Source organism: Ursus maritimus, unplaced genomic scaffold (assembly GCF_017311325.1).
Source record: "Ursus maritimus isolate PB19 unplaced genomic scaffold, ASM1731132v1 scaffold_14, whole genome shotgun sequence".
Lineage (NCBI taxonomy): Eukaryota > Metazoa > Chordata > Mammalia > Carnivora > Ursidae > Ursus > Ursus maritimus.
The window spans coordinates 40,941,444-40,957,050 of record NW_024423786.1 but is presented as its reverse complement, the minus strand read 5'-3'; the positions used below and the strand labels follow the sequence as shown (position 1 = coordinate 40,957,050).

At 50.5% G+C, this 15,607-nt stretch overlaps 1 protein-coding gene across 1 annotated transcript in view; it reads right to left on the bottom strand.

The window, feature by feature from the left end:
• Positions 1-6,445: 6,445 nt before the first annotated feature.
• The window catches only part of SMARCC1 (SWI/SNF related, matrix associated, actin dependent regulator of chromatin subfamily c member 1), a 164,302-nt gene continuing 155,140 nt past the window's right edge, over positions 6,446-15,607 (bottom strand). The window contains exons 27-28 of the mRNA XM_040628898.1: positions 10,986-11,162; positions 6,446-8,721 (exon numbers count right to left, since the gene is read on the bottom strand). Coding sequence (XP_040484832.1) covers positions 8,624-8,721; positions 10,986-11,162 — 275 coding nt within the window. The 3' untranslated portion in view covers positions 6,446-8,623. The remainder of the gene's footprint in view (positions 8,722-10,985; positions 11,163-15,607) is intronic.

Sequence of the window (15,607 nt, the reverse complement as noted above, 5' to 3'; positions counted from 1 at the left end):
CCGCATGCCGCCGCCGCCGTCCGCCGCTGTCCCCGGCGCGCCGCGCCTCCCCGCCTCCCGCGCCGCCGCTGCCGCGCTCAGCGCCGCCCCCACCCCGCCCGCCGCGCCCGCCCCGCCGCACGTAGCTCTGACGCCTGCCCTGCTCGGTCCGCCTGCCGGGGACAGACAGACCCCCGGCTCGGGACGCCGAGACAAACGGACGCGGAGTAGCGCGGGTGGGTGCGGAGCACAGCGCCGCGCGTGGCCTTAGCTGACAGGTGCACGGGCGGGAAACCTGTGGGGCGGGGCCCGCCCTCCCCGTGGAGGGCTGGCACGGGCCCCCCCCACCTGCGAGGAACCCACCCGCCACGCGGCAAGCACGGAGGCGGGGGCCCAGACACCCGCAAGTTCGGGGCGGGGCTCGGAAGGGCGGCAGGGGGCGGAAGCCAGAGCTCGCGCTGTGGAAATGAACCGAGTCCGGGGCGCACGGAGCCTCTCGGATTTCTGCGCCAATGCCGTGTTTGGGGCGGAGAAGGGTCTCGGGGAGGTCTGCGGGTGCCCACGGGGGCGGGGTGGGTGCTGGCAGCGCCAGGCAACAGGGCGAAGCCGAGGGCCCTGGCTCTAATCGGATCAGATCTAATCCGTCCGCAGCCGAAGCCCGACCGCGCACAGCCGGGCCCTCCGCAACGCATCCCAGGGGCAGGGGGCAAGACCTTCCTGAGACTGCGGCTACCCCGCCTTCCTTCTCGCCTCCTCGGCGGCAGCCTGGGCAGCGGCCTTTAATCCTGGCCCCTTCCTCCCAGGATACATCACCTCCCATATGTCCCAGGCCACCAAAGCGCAATGTCCTGGGCTGACCCAAGCAGCCAAGATAGCAGTCAAGGGACACGCGGGCTCCAGGCCCGGTGTTAGAATAGTCTGCGGGCTGACCAAAGCTCAGTGTTCAGCCAGGGAGCCCTCATCCCCAGAGCCCTGCTTGGTGGGGAGTTGTGGCCTAGTCACCTAGCTTATCGCCCAAAGCAACCATCCACCTCCTGATGTGTTACTGACCCAAATGATGACATTCGGGGTCACCACCTTAGACGTGACACCCGTGGTATTTGAGAGACACTCCCATTTCTGTCTCTAGGGAGCCACATAGGTAACCAAGTTGGAGAATCTATCTCATGTCCTAGTGCGTCTCTGGATGGGGTTCCTTTGGTTCAAAGAGTGTTCCTCTCACTGACACTACTGCGGCGCAGCCTCAGACAGGCTGGTGTTCCCTTCCTTCCGAGTCTGCCTGGCAAACGGGCCAGAAAGCTCAGTTTCTATTGCCTTTCCCCTCTGTGAAGCCTTCCCAGGCTGCCCCTGAAACCATCGGTCTACAGTAATTCCCCACTGGCCCGCAGGGCATGTTGAGTGCACAGGACCAGGCAGTGGGAGGCTCCCGAAGGCTGGGAGAAGCAAATGCGAATGAATGGCAACCAGGTACTTCCACCCCAAAACCCTGGGTCTGGAGCTGACATCGTGAGGCTCTTTCCATGGCTTCATGCTGCCTCTGGGGACAGTAAATACGAGTTTGGAATACAGCATTCTCTGAGCAGAGGGCCAGGCTGGACTTTGCCCTTGCTGGTCAGCCACAGAGGCACTAACGCACACTCCAACCCCATCTCTGCTTCCCTTGTCTGTGGCTTAGCTCCGTATTTTCTTTCTTGGCTTATGTACAAGTCTGTTTCCCTGTGCTTCTCTGTTGTCTCCTTGACTCTTGGGTGGTGGTTGTGAGTGGAGGATATTGGTGGACCTACCTACCTCCTCCCTCCCCAGGCCAGTCTGTTTGGGAAGGAGCCCTCATCAATGCGGCCTTTGGCGTCTGGGGCGACAACCACTCCCGTGTTTTTCACTAGAAAGGTCTGAATAGGACCCTTCTCCCATTTCTTTGTTGAAACTCCAGCTACTCCAGTTTGTTTCTCATTTTAATATATTTTATTAAATATTTAAATATATTCTTTTAAATTCAATTTAAAACAATTTTTTTAAAGTAGGCTCTACACCCAGTGTGGGGTTTGAACTCACCACACTGAGATCGAGTCACATGGTCCACCCACTGAGCCAGTCAGGCTGACTTAAATTCAGTTTTTGAATTATAACAAGCATATGGTATAAAACAAAATATGAAATGTCGCCTTCCTCAATGACCTTCTTCCCTACCTTGGAGACAAATTCTTTTAATCACTTTCTTCATTTTGGGATTTTAAACCAATTGTTGCCATTCACTTTCATTCTGATCCTCCCTAGACCTCAGCAGCCATTTCAGAACTGAGCACTGCACACCTGGTTTGGAGACACCTCTACGAGATGAATGGGAGCAGCTCATCAGGCAATGGAGTGTGACAGGAAAAGCAGGATTCGGCATCAGATCCGCATGACCTTGGGAGTCACTAACCCGTCTCCTTTATGAGACAATGCTAACCATAGTGTCCAGTGACTGCAGTACTTTTTCTGCACATAGGGGTTGGGGTAGGCTAAAGAAAAGTTCTAAGAGGTAGGAACTGAAGAGTGAAAGGGAAATTAACCTCTATCTAGAGCCTACACCCATGTCCCCACATTCAAGTCTTGTGCTTTTGGGCATCAAGGATGCTTTTGTGAGGCAATGGCTTCTACCTGCCTCTGAAGTTCCTATTGGGTTTGGCAACCTGCCTCCAGTACCAAGGCAGGCACAAGGCCCATTGCCATGGCTACAGCCTGCCTCCTTGTGCATAGGAAGCCTCTAGCTTAACTAGGGGCTGCTGGCCAGGGCAGGAGCTGCTTCAGTTGCCACGGCTGGGGGCATACTTCAGTCTGGACAGGAAGCAGCACGGTTCCTGGCTTCAAGTCCTCAGTAGTAAGCACTGACATTTTTGTGAGCTTTTAGTTTTCCTAGTACTCTAATTTGTCCTGTTCCTCACAATCATGGTACAAATATCTTAACCATTTTGCACATTTGCAAACTGACACCGAGATCATGCTAATGATGTGGTAAGGCCAGGACTTGAGCCAAGATCTTGATTTCAAACCTTTTCTTTCTTGCTTCTTAATTTCAGGAGAGGAATCAGGATGCAGAGGGCAGGACTCACTTGGCAGAATGGAAGCCCTGCCTCTCGCCCCAACCCTCACACCCGGGCATTTAAGAGTCAATGCTACTATTTCTTAACAGGGTACAACATGGAAATAATCCAGACTCATGTCCTAGGTCAGAGTCAGAAAGGGCCATCTAGCACAGCCTCTCCCCTGCCAGGAGAGATCTGGACTACAGGGCAGTCAGCTCGGACGATTTTTGGTGATTCGTTGCTGCTAGTGGACCTTCTCCACCATTACCAGGAAGAAGGGAAGAGCCAAGAGTCAGGGGTCCGAGTCACGTGCACTGACCACCACCTCCTCGCAGCAAGAACTCTGGATTCTCAATTGCACAAGTACTTATCCTAGAAAAGCATGTCACAACCTGGAGATGGTCATCTTGTCCGGGCAATGGGTCTGCTGCAAGATTGGAAAAGCCCCTGAGTTTCATTCCGTCAAAGCCAAGTCAATTGGGAGAAAGCCACACAGCACAAGCCAACACAGCCTCAGACATGGAGCAACTAGACTTATCTGCAGGAAGAGACCTGCTGTCTCAGCAGGAGACCTCTCCAGGTGGTTCTCAGGAAACCCACAGGTACTATACAATAAGCAGACCGAACAAGGAATGCCAGTCCATTTGGATGACCATGGGAAATCCGTGTGTGTCAGGGCCAAACCAGTCATGGAAATCAGCCTGTGCAAGGGAGCGATTACCTTCCAATGGCACTGCTGCTTCCCAGCTCCCTCTGGGACCATCTGGTTGTGAGGGCACCTGAGGTGGTAGGTTGCCACAGAAGGTGGGAGGTATTTTCTTTCCAGTCTAAGTTGTCTGAAGGCGTTGGTCGTTGTACTGTATGCAGGCATGGCTATTTTGCAGAAGTCTGCAAAGGCTGTACCCTAAGGGTCCATAGTGGTAAGGTGGCTGCCAGTAGTCACCTGACTGCTCTCCGTGGGTTTGGAAGGGCCTGGAAAGGCCTCTGGGGACAGGAGGGAATAAAGTTGGCCCCAGTTCTCCAAGGCAGGCCAGGAGCAGGAAGAGGGGATCAGACACTTGGGGGTCCCATGGGTTGGAAAGGGCTGGCGGGTCTAGGACAGAGCTGGCTTTTAAGTGGTTTCAGAACCTCTGATTAAGTTGATTCACAGGACTCTCTCCTTTTAGTCACTGTCTCAGCTCCGTTTCAAATTCAGGGTCAAAGGTGCTTCCTAGTAAGAGAGGTGGCAGGCCTAAAAAAAAGCCACGGGGAAATGAAGTCCAGGGGAACTGTTCACAAGGAGATCCAACACTGAAGGTCCTGGGCTTCCCGCCCATTCTCCAAGGGACTTACTTAGATGGAGACCATCCATTCACAGGGGAGCAAGGTGCTTTCGCCTTGTTCCCAGTAAGTCCTCCTTCCACGGGACCAACAGAAGTGCAGCTGTGTTCCAGGAGCCATAGAGGAGAAAGCAGGGGCTTTACACTAAAGGTCACAGGCAGAGAGGTTTGCAGAAGGAAATCTCAGGGCTGGCACTGTGTAGCAAGACAAAGGGTGCTCATTACTCAGATGAGGTCTTCCTGGAATGAAGGTGAACCCTCAGGTTACCACACCCAGCAGGACGGAGACCATGTAAGCACATCCAATTCACAGGCTATTTACATTATCCCCCAGAAAGCTCTTGATTATGCCGTTTCTTTTTCTTTGGGACCACTTGGCACTATCTAAAATAATCCTATTTCTTGGGGCGGCTGGGTGGCACAGCGGTTAAGCGTCTGCCTTCGGCTCAGGGCGTGATCCCGGTGTTATGGGATCGAGCCCCACATCAGGCTCCTATGCTATGGGCCTGCTTCTTCCTCTCCCACTCCCCCTGCTTGTGTTCCCTCTCTCGCTGGCTGTCTCTATCTCTGTCAAATAAATAAATAAATAAAATCTTTAAAAAAATAAAATAAAATAATCCTATTTCTTATTAACTATTTATGGTCTTGTATCCCCCTACCCCAGAAGAATGTAAGTGGCCTGGAGTGCAGGGGCCTTGTCCACCTTATTCATAATTATGGCTTCACTGCATGCAAAGTCCAATGCCTGGCACATAAGAGGCCCTCAAATGTTTACTGGACGGATGGAACTCATAGAATGAACTGTCAGGCACCATAGAGCTCTTGCTCTACCACACAACCTTCCCAACTAGGAGTTCTCAAAGGGTGGTCCCTTGCCCAGGTGTGTCGGGACCCCCTGGAAATCTGTTAACAACACAGTATTTCAGGGGCACCTAGGTGACTCAGTCGGTTAAGCATCCGACTCTTGATTTCGGCTCAGGTCATGATCTCAGGGTGGTGAGATGGAGCCCCACATGGGGCTCCATGCTGAGCATGGAGCTTCCTTAAAATTTTCTCTCCTTCTCCTTCTGCCCCCCTCTCTAAAAAACAAAACAACACAGTATTTCGGAACTCACTCCAGACATGCTCGGTCAGTTCTGACGGTGGGGGCTGAGCCGCTTGTCTGTGAACAATCCTGCGGGTATCCTGATCTGTATGGAGGTTGGAAAACTGTCCGTAGCCACTTTTGGGGGAACCACCCCACAGCAAGGATCTGAGGAACCTGTGAAAGAACCTGTTGATTCTACATGTCCTGTTATGCTTGAAAAATAACTCACACTCAAGTTTATCAGTCTGTAGTTAGTTTGGGTCAAGGATTCACCTCCATCACCCTTGGGAAGTACAGGAACTCTGGGAGACCTCACCGGTCCTAGCACCCTTTGCTAGAGGTAAGAGCTGGCACAGGTCGGACAGCAAAGCACAGCCTGGCCGGCACACCTCTGTGAGGAGCCGAACGTTCACCTCTCTGCTCGGAACCCATCGCCTTTGCTTCACTGGGTTCATACGCATCTTGAAGACAATGGCTTCTTCCTGTTTTCTGCACAGGGTTTTGCACCTGCAGATGCTCAGACTGTCCTTAAAAGTACATCGAGGTTCACGGAACCAACTGCCCTCAAGGCCTGCATCCAACTGGGGGCCGTCTGAACTGCACCCTGACCAACATGCCCCAGCTCACCAAACCAAACTACGCACTCTCTTGGAATGGATGCAGGCCGCACACCCCTTTCTTCACTTTGACCATGGAAAGAGTAGGCAAGGCACACTTAACTGTATGCTCCTTAAGCATCATTAAGGTGGTCAGTCGGGAAGCCCCGAATCACTGAACTCAGTGCGGACCAGGACCAGGTGGGGCTGAATATTTAGGCTCTTCATAGGACACATGCAGAGACTGGTGTGTGAATGCAGAGAATGGGACTAGACTCCAGAAATGTTCTATTTATTCACTAAAAAAGAGGGAGATTAGGTCTTCTTGATCAATTTCCTCCAATCTCCCAAAACTCCCTCCCTTCATTTTTCCAAAATAACAACACACTGAGAAACACGTTTGTACAAAAACCACGTATTATTCCCCCCCCCCTCACAAAATTGGGTGGCTGTATTACAGGAACGAAACCAGATCAAAGACATGGAAAGAAAAAAGTCACCACTTATATTGAAACATAACAGTGTTAAGAATTCAGGTACTCTGTAGAATTGTTACCAGCATAGTAAAAACATTTCCACCTGGATCTTTTAAATTTGAAAGTGATCACATTAAAGACCTGAGGTTACAAGGGACCACAGTATGAACCAGAATTCCATTTTCCTTCTAAGACCCCAGTGGAAAAGGTAAGTATTTGGAATGAGTTTCCTTTGGGAAAGACTGGCGGGAAGTAGGGAACACCCTGGCCATTGTCAAAAGGCACTGGGATCTTTCTGGAGGCAAATGCATTGGAACTAAACTCCAGCAGGAACAAGCTCATTTCCACTCCAAGAGTCCAGAACAAACACACAAAAGGAACAAGGTCTCCTTGGTTCCAGTACTCGGATGGTGACCAGGGCCACCTGGTTAGAGGCAACACCTGAGGGTTTGAAAGGCAAATCTTAATTGTGGTTTTATTTATTTATTTTTTGCGTTCTGATACTAAGGAAGAAAGTTCTGAGGTGTTTTACAAACACCTCCGTACACCCTCTCGTATGTAAAGCTTTACAGAATATATAGAAAAAGATATCCAAAAGGTGCTCCACTTTGCATTCTAAATAATGAAACTGCCACTTGGGAATGTGACACAAAGAGGCCAGGTGCTTTGGAAATCAAGATCCACCAAACACACCCTTCCCCCGTCCATGGAAGGACAGAGGGGAGGGAAGAAGGACAAGAAGAAAAAACCAAGAACTCTCAAGTAATTCATCAGCAGGGGTAGAAATGGGCTCGAGTTAAGGCATTTCTGTGGCTCCTGCTTTGGAATGGCGTTCCGATCTCTCAGTCTGAGCACCCCACCCCTCAAAGCATGACGCTCTGATTGCCAACTGAGTGCCTTGGGACCCCCAGCATCTCCCTGACAACCCTGCAACAGATGGAATGTGAGATCTCAGAAAGGGAAGGGAGAAGGGATGAGAGGCCCTTGATCCTGCCCCACTTCTCCAATCCCGTCCCAAACCTAAAGTACCGCTTCACTAAACCCCACTCACCCTGGATTGCAAGAGGTAGTTTGGGGACTTGAACCCCCAGCCATCCTAACCAAGTTCCATGAGCTAAAATGTTTAGCACTATCTACTTACATTTTTTTTTCCTTTTTAAAGGTTTTTTTAAAGAGAGGGGAAAAAGGAATGAGTACAAAGCAGTGACTAGTGGACTAGACTCAGTGGGCAGTCATCGCCCTAGACTCATCAAATGTTCCTGGCTAGTCTAGGGAATGAAGGAACGCCTCCCCAAATCCCACCCCTAATCCAACAACCATCTGCATAGAAAGCCAAAACCAGTGGGCCCGGGGAAGGAGGGGGTCTGCTCTAATGCTTGTGTGCTCCCCTACCAGGTACTAAAGGGGCCACGCAGCGGGGAGGTCCTCACAGTCCTCAACAGGAATAAAATCAGAGGGGTCCCGCCCCATCCCCATCTCTTTGAATTTTGGTGCGTCAATGTGGGGCAAAAGTCTCACGAAACTTCACCATCAGCACCAATCTTAGCTCAGATTAGCAGAAATAAGGTCACTTATTATGCCTTCAGGTTTGTCCCCTCTGGCTATTCCCTCTGCCCATCACTTTTTTTTTTTTTTTTTGGTTCCTATGAACTTAGGACGCTCTCATTTAAAGCAACAATGACAGAAGAAAAAAGTTAATAAAACATAATGATTATAAAGCATTAACCACGTAAGCATCAGACAAAGCCAAACACGGCGGGAGAGCGCTGGAACAACAGACATAAACTTCTCATGCTCACAGGACCTGCGGAGAAACTGTCAGTATCCCCCACAGCAGGACAGGGGGACGCAGGCTACCATGAGGATGACCAGGACACACGGTCCCCACAGGCTTCCCCTGGCGTGCTGGCAAAGGACCTAATGCAGGCCGTGTCAGAGCATGGAGAGGGCTGGCAAGAGGAACGGGGAAATATGGGATGTGTGATTGGGGCTGCGAGAAGAAAAATCCTATAAGAAACCCAAGGAAGCCGAGGAACACCAGTCTCGTCATCCCCCCTGCAGCTGCTGGCGCTGGGCGTGGACGCTGCCTGCATCTTCCAGGCTAGGGGGCGGCCGAGGCTGGCGGGCCTGGAGCAGGAGGCGGAGGGGCTCCATCTGCGGGTGGCGGAGGCGGCGGCGGCGGTTGCGGTGGAGGGGCATCTGCAAACACATCCAAGAGGGACTTGTCATTGCCGGAAACACAGGGGCCTGGGAAAGAGCGCACTCAGAGAAAAATGACATAGGAAGTAATTTTCTTTATGGCAGGCAATCAACGCAGCCTTCGAGGTGCTGCTGCCACTGCGGGCCGTGCAGGTCAGGTCCCCCTGAACCTCCGGGTCTCGGCTCGCGGGGTCAGGGGTCCCAACCTCCTTCGCGGCCCGGCCCTTCCAAAAATCACTCCAGACCTCTGCAGAACTTAATTATAGTTTGATTTTATTGCATTTTAATGGTTCTCTCTGCTAATTTTATTTCTTCAGTTAAATGATAAAGCTCTTTCCTGGGCAAGTTCTGTGTCTTCTTTTCTTTCTCTCTCAGTGCCTGGCCTAGGTGGGCACAGAACAGATTATCAATAACTTCTTGCTGATTAAGTGTCTCCACCGGGGCCAGAGAGCTTCACTCGAGGCAGCTGCTGACAAGCTGGACAGTCCTGGGAGGCCCCACAGCTCCTGAACTGCAGTCCTTGGATTTTTGGCCAAAACTAGGTCAGGTCCTGAAGGGAACAATTAGTATGAGTGTCTGGGGCTCTTTCCTATTTCAACTTTAGCTGCTTAGCGTACAAAGGAATCCTAGAGATTATTTAATCCAGGGTTTTTAAAACCTCTTGATTTTGTCAGAAATGAAAACACAGGAAACAAATAATTCAAGTACAGCCTTGCTTACCAGTCAGTTCACCCAACCTTCCCCCCAGGAGATTTCCACCAAACGGCTAAAGCACTTCAAAGCATTTTGAAATCCACTGATCTAATCCCTTGGGTCATCTTTCCAGGGGAGGAAACAAAGCCCTGAAGAGGGGAACCACTTCACCCAATAAGGTCTGTCTGGGACCCTAGAGCCAAGTCAGCAGCTCAGAATCCGGGAAACACTCATTCGTGGCAGGAAGTGGGGGGAGCACCTGAAACCCTCCACATTCTCAAGGTGCTCCCCCGAGCGCCCTTCAGGACGAAATCCTGGACAGTGGTAAAGACCAAGGATATTATCTCTGCAACTGGGATGGCAAACTGGTCAACTGTCTTGGTAGGCTGGCACGTTTGTACACTGCCTGTAGGGCAGCGAGGTTAAGTGTTTTCTTGCCAAGGAAAAGAAGTATCCGCTACGCTACAATTGTTGACCAAGGACTCAAGGGAGATCATGTTTTTCTACTGTCACGGTCCTATCCACCCAGCTACACTGCTGCACCTACTCTGTCCTAGCCCCTGGGGGTCCAGAGAGAAATGATACATGCCTTTGTGCAGCCTGCCTCCTGGCGCTGGGAAGTCTCCTCGAGTGCTCCAGTGCACTCAGAGCCCGTCAGAGTCTCTGGTAACTTGTAAATCCTCTATGCTACTACCCGCTTGCTCATTTCTTGTTTTCCCAACTAAAGCTCCCGGAGACCAGGAACTCTTGAGTCCTGGCTCTCTGTACTGTGAATAGGAGCTAACTCCTTGGCACATACCTGAACTTGGAAATCAATCGGATCACAGATGTGGCTGGGGAACCTGGCCACTACTGGCTGCATTTTGGGATCATTCTGAGAAGATGGACAGGAGTAAAGGGCACGGCAGAGCTTCTGAGGCAACCCTCTGGAGGCTAGGATTGGGTGACACCAAGGGGTCTACTGAAGAAAAACCCTGGCTTCATACCTATGTCAGACAGACACTGCTCAGCAGCACCTATGCCTTCTCCACAGAGCCTGCCAGGACCTCCTATTCCTTCTCAGCACAGCCCCTCCATACTCCTTCCTGAGTCTAAGCTGCTACTACCAGTATCTCAGAGTAGATATGAGACTTGTGATTTCTGCCTTAAACTGGTTCGTTCTTTACACCCTTCACTTTTGAACCCCATGTCCATAAAAGGCTCCTGTAGGAAAACCACCAGCAGCTGAGCGTATCTAACAAGATTCAAGCTAGAAAGGCTTAAACAGGAGTAGGCGAGGAATGTCCTTCTGGCCTCCCCACAGACCTCAGGGTCGAGAGTGCAGGCCACCAAGGCTATGGCACACAAGGCCAAATGACAGTAAGCATCTGCACTCATCACCCGTGCACGTGCTCATCAGGGGTGCTGAACAGCACTGACCACAAACCAATCTTCCAGAACCCACAGTCACAGGCTCACTGTCCATGGACCTGCCAAATTATAGATGATCTACAAAATAAAGCCTTCGTCCCTTGTCTCCAGCCCACCCAGAGAGACCCTAGAATGATGCTTCCCGCCATCACACTACTTACACATGCCATTAGGTGCCGTGAGGGGAACCCGGGGTCCTAAGATGTTTCCTGGCATTGGAGGCATACCAGGAGGGGCTGGGCCACTCCCAGGGGGGTGGATGTTGGCTGCAACGGTGGGAATCATGCGGCCTGGCATGGGCTGCCCAGGGATCATGGAACCTGGACCTGGTATCTGACCTGTGGAAGGAGATTTAAAGTATTAAGGTAAATGTACTAGGGAGAAAGGGATCAATTCAATGCCCAAGACTGCTAAATACAAATAGCTAACCCTCCAAAGGATTTGAAATACCAACAGGGCAATAATCTGTAATAATCTCTATGTCCAGATTTTCATTTTTTGGAGGAGGAGGAAGGATAATGAGGCAATCTATGGAGTGAATGACTACCCTAAACCCTGGTATAGGCAGGTAGCTGTAAGAAGCCATTATAACAAAAGCACCCTAAAAGAAAACATTCGTTTTGGTTAGTCTGGGTGGACAATGGCTTGTCATACATCCTGCCGAGGACACAAAATACCAAGCACAGGCCACAGGGGATGAAGAGGACTTTAACAGCAAGTTAGTGCGCAGTCCAAGGACAGCCACTAGGTCAAGCCTGAGCTTCACACAGGGGCTTCGTGGGAGAGTATGTGTGTCACAACTGTGAAATCAACATTATAAAGGGATTCTGATCGGAATTTCCAAGTCCTGTTCACAAGACGTTTCTTCTTCTAATCCCCACCATGAAGTACTGTGGTAGGGGTGGTGGGGGCACAGGGAGAAAAATGGACAACCCCTTCATCTCTTCCTACTGGTTTGAAATTAATGAGAGGAGACACCAGACACAAGAACAGTAAAATACCTCCTGTCTGCAGTTTCACACTGAGTCTTCAGGACTTTCAGCAAACTTTTTATATAGAGCCAGACAGTAAATATTTGGACCTTGCAGACCATATGGTCTCTGTCACAGCTATTCAACTTTGTCTGTGTAGCATGAAGGCAGTCACAGATGACATACAGGTGTCACAGATAACAAATATGTGAGACTGTGTCCCAATAAACCTTTATTTATGGACTCTGAAATGTGAATTCCACATAATCCTCATGAGATATAAACATTCTTCTTTTGAGTTTCCCCCAACCATCTAAACTATAAAAACCATTCTTAGCCTGCAGTCCATACAAAAACAGGAGATGGGCTAGAGTTGGCCCACAGGTTGTAGTTTGCCAATCTTGCTTTAGATATGATAAATATTTATTAGTTTTTAAACTCAGTGGTTTGGCTGCTGGGCTTGGTTTTAAAGAGCTACGAACAAAGGAGAATGGTTTAATGGGCACAGACCAATGTGGAAGCACACGCAGGCACTCTCACTCTCTGTCTCCACAAACTATACACTCTCCAGAATAAGGAAAGGGAATCTATGCTGGGTTTTTTCGTTTTTTAAATCTAGGGACTTCAGTATCTCTGTAAAGTCAGTTGTATGAAACTAAATACAGGTTTCTAGACAGTTCTGAGACAGCTGAAAGTAAGAATGCTTGAGGTCCAGTCTTGGAAAATTTGGGAGCTGGGACTTGATAGCTACCGGTCAATGACTATAACATAGAGAGCAGTACTGGAGATAACCTAAGGGGAGTTCTTGGTCACTGTTTAGAAAAAGGCCTGTCTTAAGAAAGACACACAAAGTTTCAAGCCTCACACCATCTATTTCCAGTGTCTGTTCCCTGACCCAGGACCCAGGAACGGGAATCCCCTATTACTGGGGTGTCACGGAAGAGAACTCCAGAAGTTCAGGAGTCAGGGGAAGAGGTGGTCCACTGTCTTTGGGGAACAACTTTTAGAAAGCAAAATATATTAACATTATGCCTCAGAATAAACAGGACAGCAAGTCTGGGGCCCTCAGGCCCACCTTTCTGTGTTCTACAATGCAATCACGCAAGAGCCCAGCAGAGGAGTCCCCAAGGTCCATCCACTGGAGGAAAGCTTGGTCAAACTGCTTCAGAGAAGGCAAAAGCAGGTACTGGACTCACTGCGGGGCTAACACTGCCACCTACTCTTACACCAACTGACCACTGAAGCCAAAAGCTGCTGGGCGCCCGTGCCATAGTTAGGACACATTCAGGCAGTGGTGGAGAGCCTATCAATCTAGGGATGACATGGAGATTAAAGGAACTACCGTCGAGCATGTCGTATGTCATACATCCCACAGATGTACCGTGTGGCAGGCACACCCAGGAAAAACCACAGAAGGAGCAGGCCCAAACCCTGAAACCTTCCAGTCAATTGAGACAAACCTGTGAATGACTTGGGACTTGGGATGGTGTGCTATAGAGTGAAGGCGGGGCTTAGAGACAGAACAGCAGACCATCCTAAGCGCAAGGCCCAGCTGGAGTCAAGCCATCAGAAAATAATACGAGCGTCACCCCCGTTATTCCTGAGAGCTACCACTTAGCGGTAGCATCTTCCTACGCGCCACTCCGGGCTACCCGCATCACCTTATTAGCTGTTGCCTGCATTTCCTGAGGAACAACAGGCTCAAAAAGGTTAAATCACAACACAACACAACAAAACAATGTGCTCAAGTAAGAGCCATGTGACCCACGGTCGGTCTGACAGGACTGACAGCAAAGGGGCTGGATGAGCCCTGCACGCAGAACGGGGCTGGGACTCGGTGAAAGGTTCTGGAGAAGGGAGGAGTGTGGAACTGCTGGCCTGTGTGACGGAGAGCTCGAGAAGGGATGCAGAGGAGCTGGAGCCTGGAGCAGAGCAAGCGAGCTTCTGACGAGAAGGAGGGACTGCATGACGGCAGAGGGGTGAGGGCGGCACCCCACAGGCGGCCTGGGAATGGATGAGAGAGCAAGGCAGAGCGCAAGTGTGCAGCGGGAAGGAGCGAGAATTCAACGTGGGAAGCACAGTGGGGAAGAAGTGGAGGGGACGGGCAAGGACTCCTGCTTTGGGAATGGGAGATGCGGGGGACTGGCCGCCCCGTGGTGAGCAGGGTGCAGGGGAGGCACGGACTCTCAAAGGCTCACACAGGCAGCGGCCCATCGAGCCAGTCCCCTGCCGCTGTTCAAGAGGCTCCCGAGTCCCTAAGTCTCTAATAAGAGTGAGTCTCTAACGGTATTCTGGTGATGAGACAGGGAGACAACAGATACTTTTGTTGTTGGAGGCATGAGACCCACTTTTAAGCCTGGAGCTATCAATTCTAACCCAGAGATGAAAGAACTTTTCACGGACTCGGGACCAATGGAAACCATGCACTACACCAGCCAATAGAGCCCCTGTCTGTCAGTGGGTGCGAGCTGCCTCCTCCTTCCAAGTTCAGGCTGGACAAGAGGCCCTGAGCAAGTGACGAAGAATATTCTGCCAGCCCTTGTCAGACCTCTCTCCAGAAAACTGAAGAGAGTGCTAAAGCATTCCTTTACCAAAAAAGGCCAGAACAAGTACCGGTAAGGAAGGAACAAGGAAGAAGGAAGGGCACAGCAGGTGAGCGCTCACAGAAGTCGCAGGATGCACCGCTGTGCGGTCCCAACCACTGCTCATTCTCAGCAGTAAGACAGAGGTTGACGCTTTGATGTGAAGAGCAAGGTGCGGGCTGCCCCAACTCGTGGCTCACCAGTGGGCATCCCGGTCAGCAGCCACCCAGTGCCATGCTCAATAGGGAAAGTACAGATGAACCAACCAGACTGGAAAACTGAACAGCGGTGATCTTACTTCCATGTCACCCCAACCAAGATCGAGCGTTCTTGGGCAAGTCACTGCGGATGCCCAGAGCCTGGGTTTCTGGAGATTATTCTGTAGAGTGAAACTAGAGAACTGCCCCACTCTCACCTTCAGGCTTTCTGTCTGATTGGGGAAACGGTTTGTTATAGCGCCTTATTATGTCACTGGCTCCTCCAACATGCTGTAGAGCCAATATTTTCATTGTACAGAGAGAAAACAGAAGCTCAGAAAAGTTAAGGGACTTCTGACAGTCACAGAATTTATAAGAGTATCAGATCCAAGTCTTCTAACTCTAAATCCAATTCTCTTTCTACCACACTATTCTGTGCTCAAATCAAACAGTTCATGTGAAAGAATTTAATATAACAACCAGCATTAAAAAAAAAATCGGGACGCCTGGGTGGTGCAGTCTGTTAAGCGTCCAACTCTGTTTCGGCTCAAGTGGTGATCTCAGGTCATGAGATCAAGCCCTGCGTTGGGCTCCATGCTCGGCGCAGAGTCTGCTTAAGACGCTCTCACTCCTCCTCTGTCCCTCCCCCTGCTTGTGCTCTCTCTCTCTCTCAAATACAACTTAAAAAAAAAAATCTAAGGTGTATACTTCAGTTCTAGCCACCATGTTTTCTTCTTTCCTGTATCAGTTATAAGACTGTTCTGCTTCCTGCAAAAATCTTTTTTAAAAAAATCTTTAAAGATTTATCAGAGAGTGAGAGAATGAGCATGAGAATGAGCATGAGTAGGGAGGGAGGGGCAGAGGGAGAGAATCTTCAAGCAGATTCCCCACTGAGTGCGGTGCCCCATGTGGGGCTTGATCCCATGATCTGAGCCAAAACCAAGAGCTGGACACAAGCACCTGAGCCACCCAGACACCCGTGCAAGTAAGTTTTTAATTTAACAAACACTATGGCACCCTGCAGTGGGTTGGA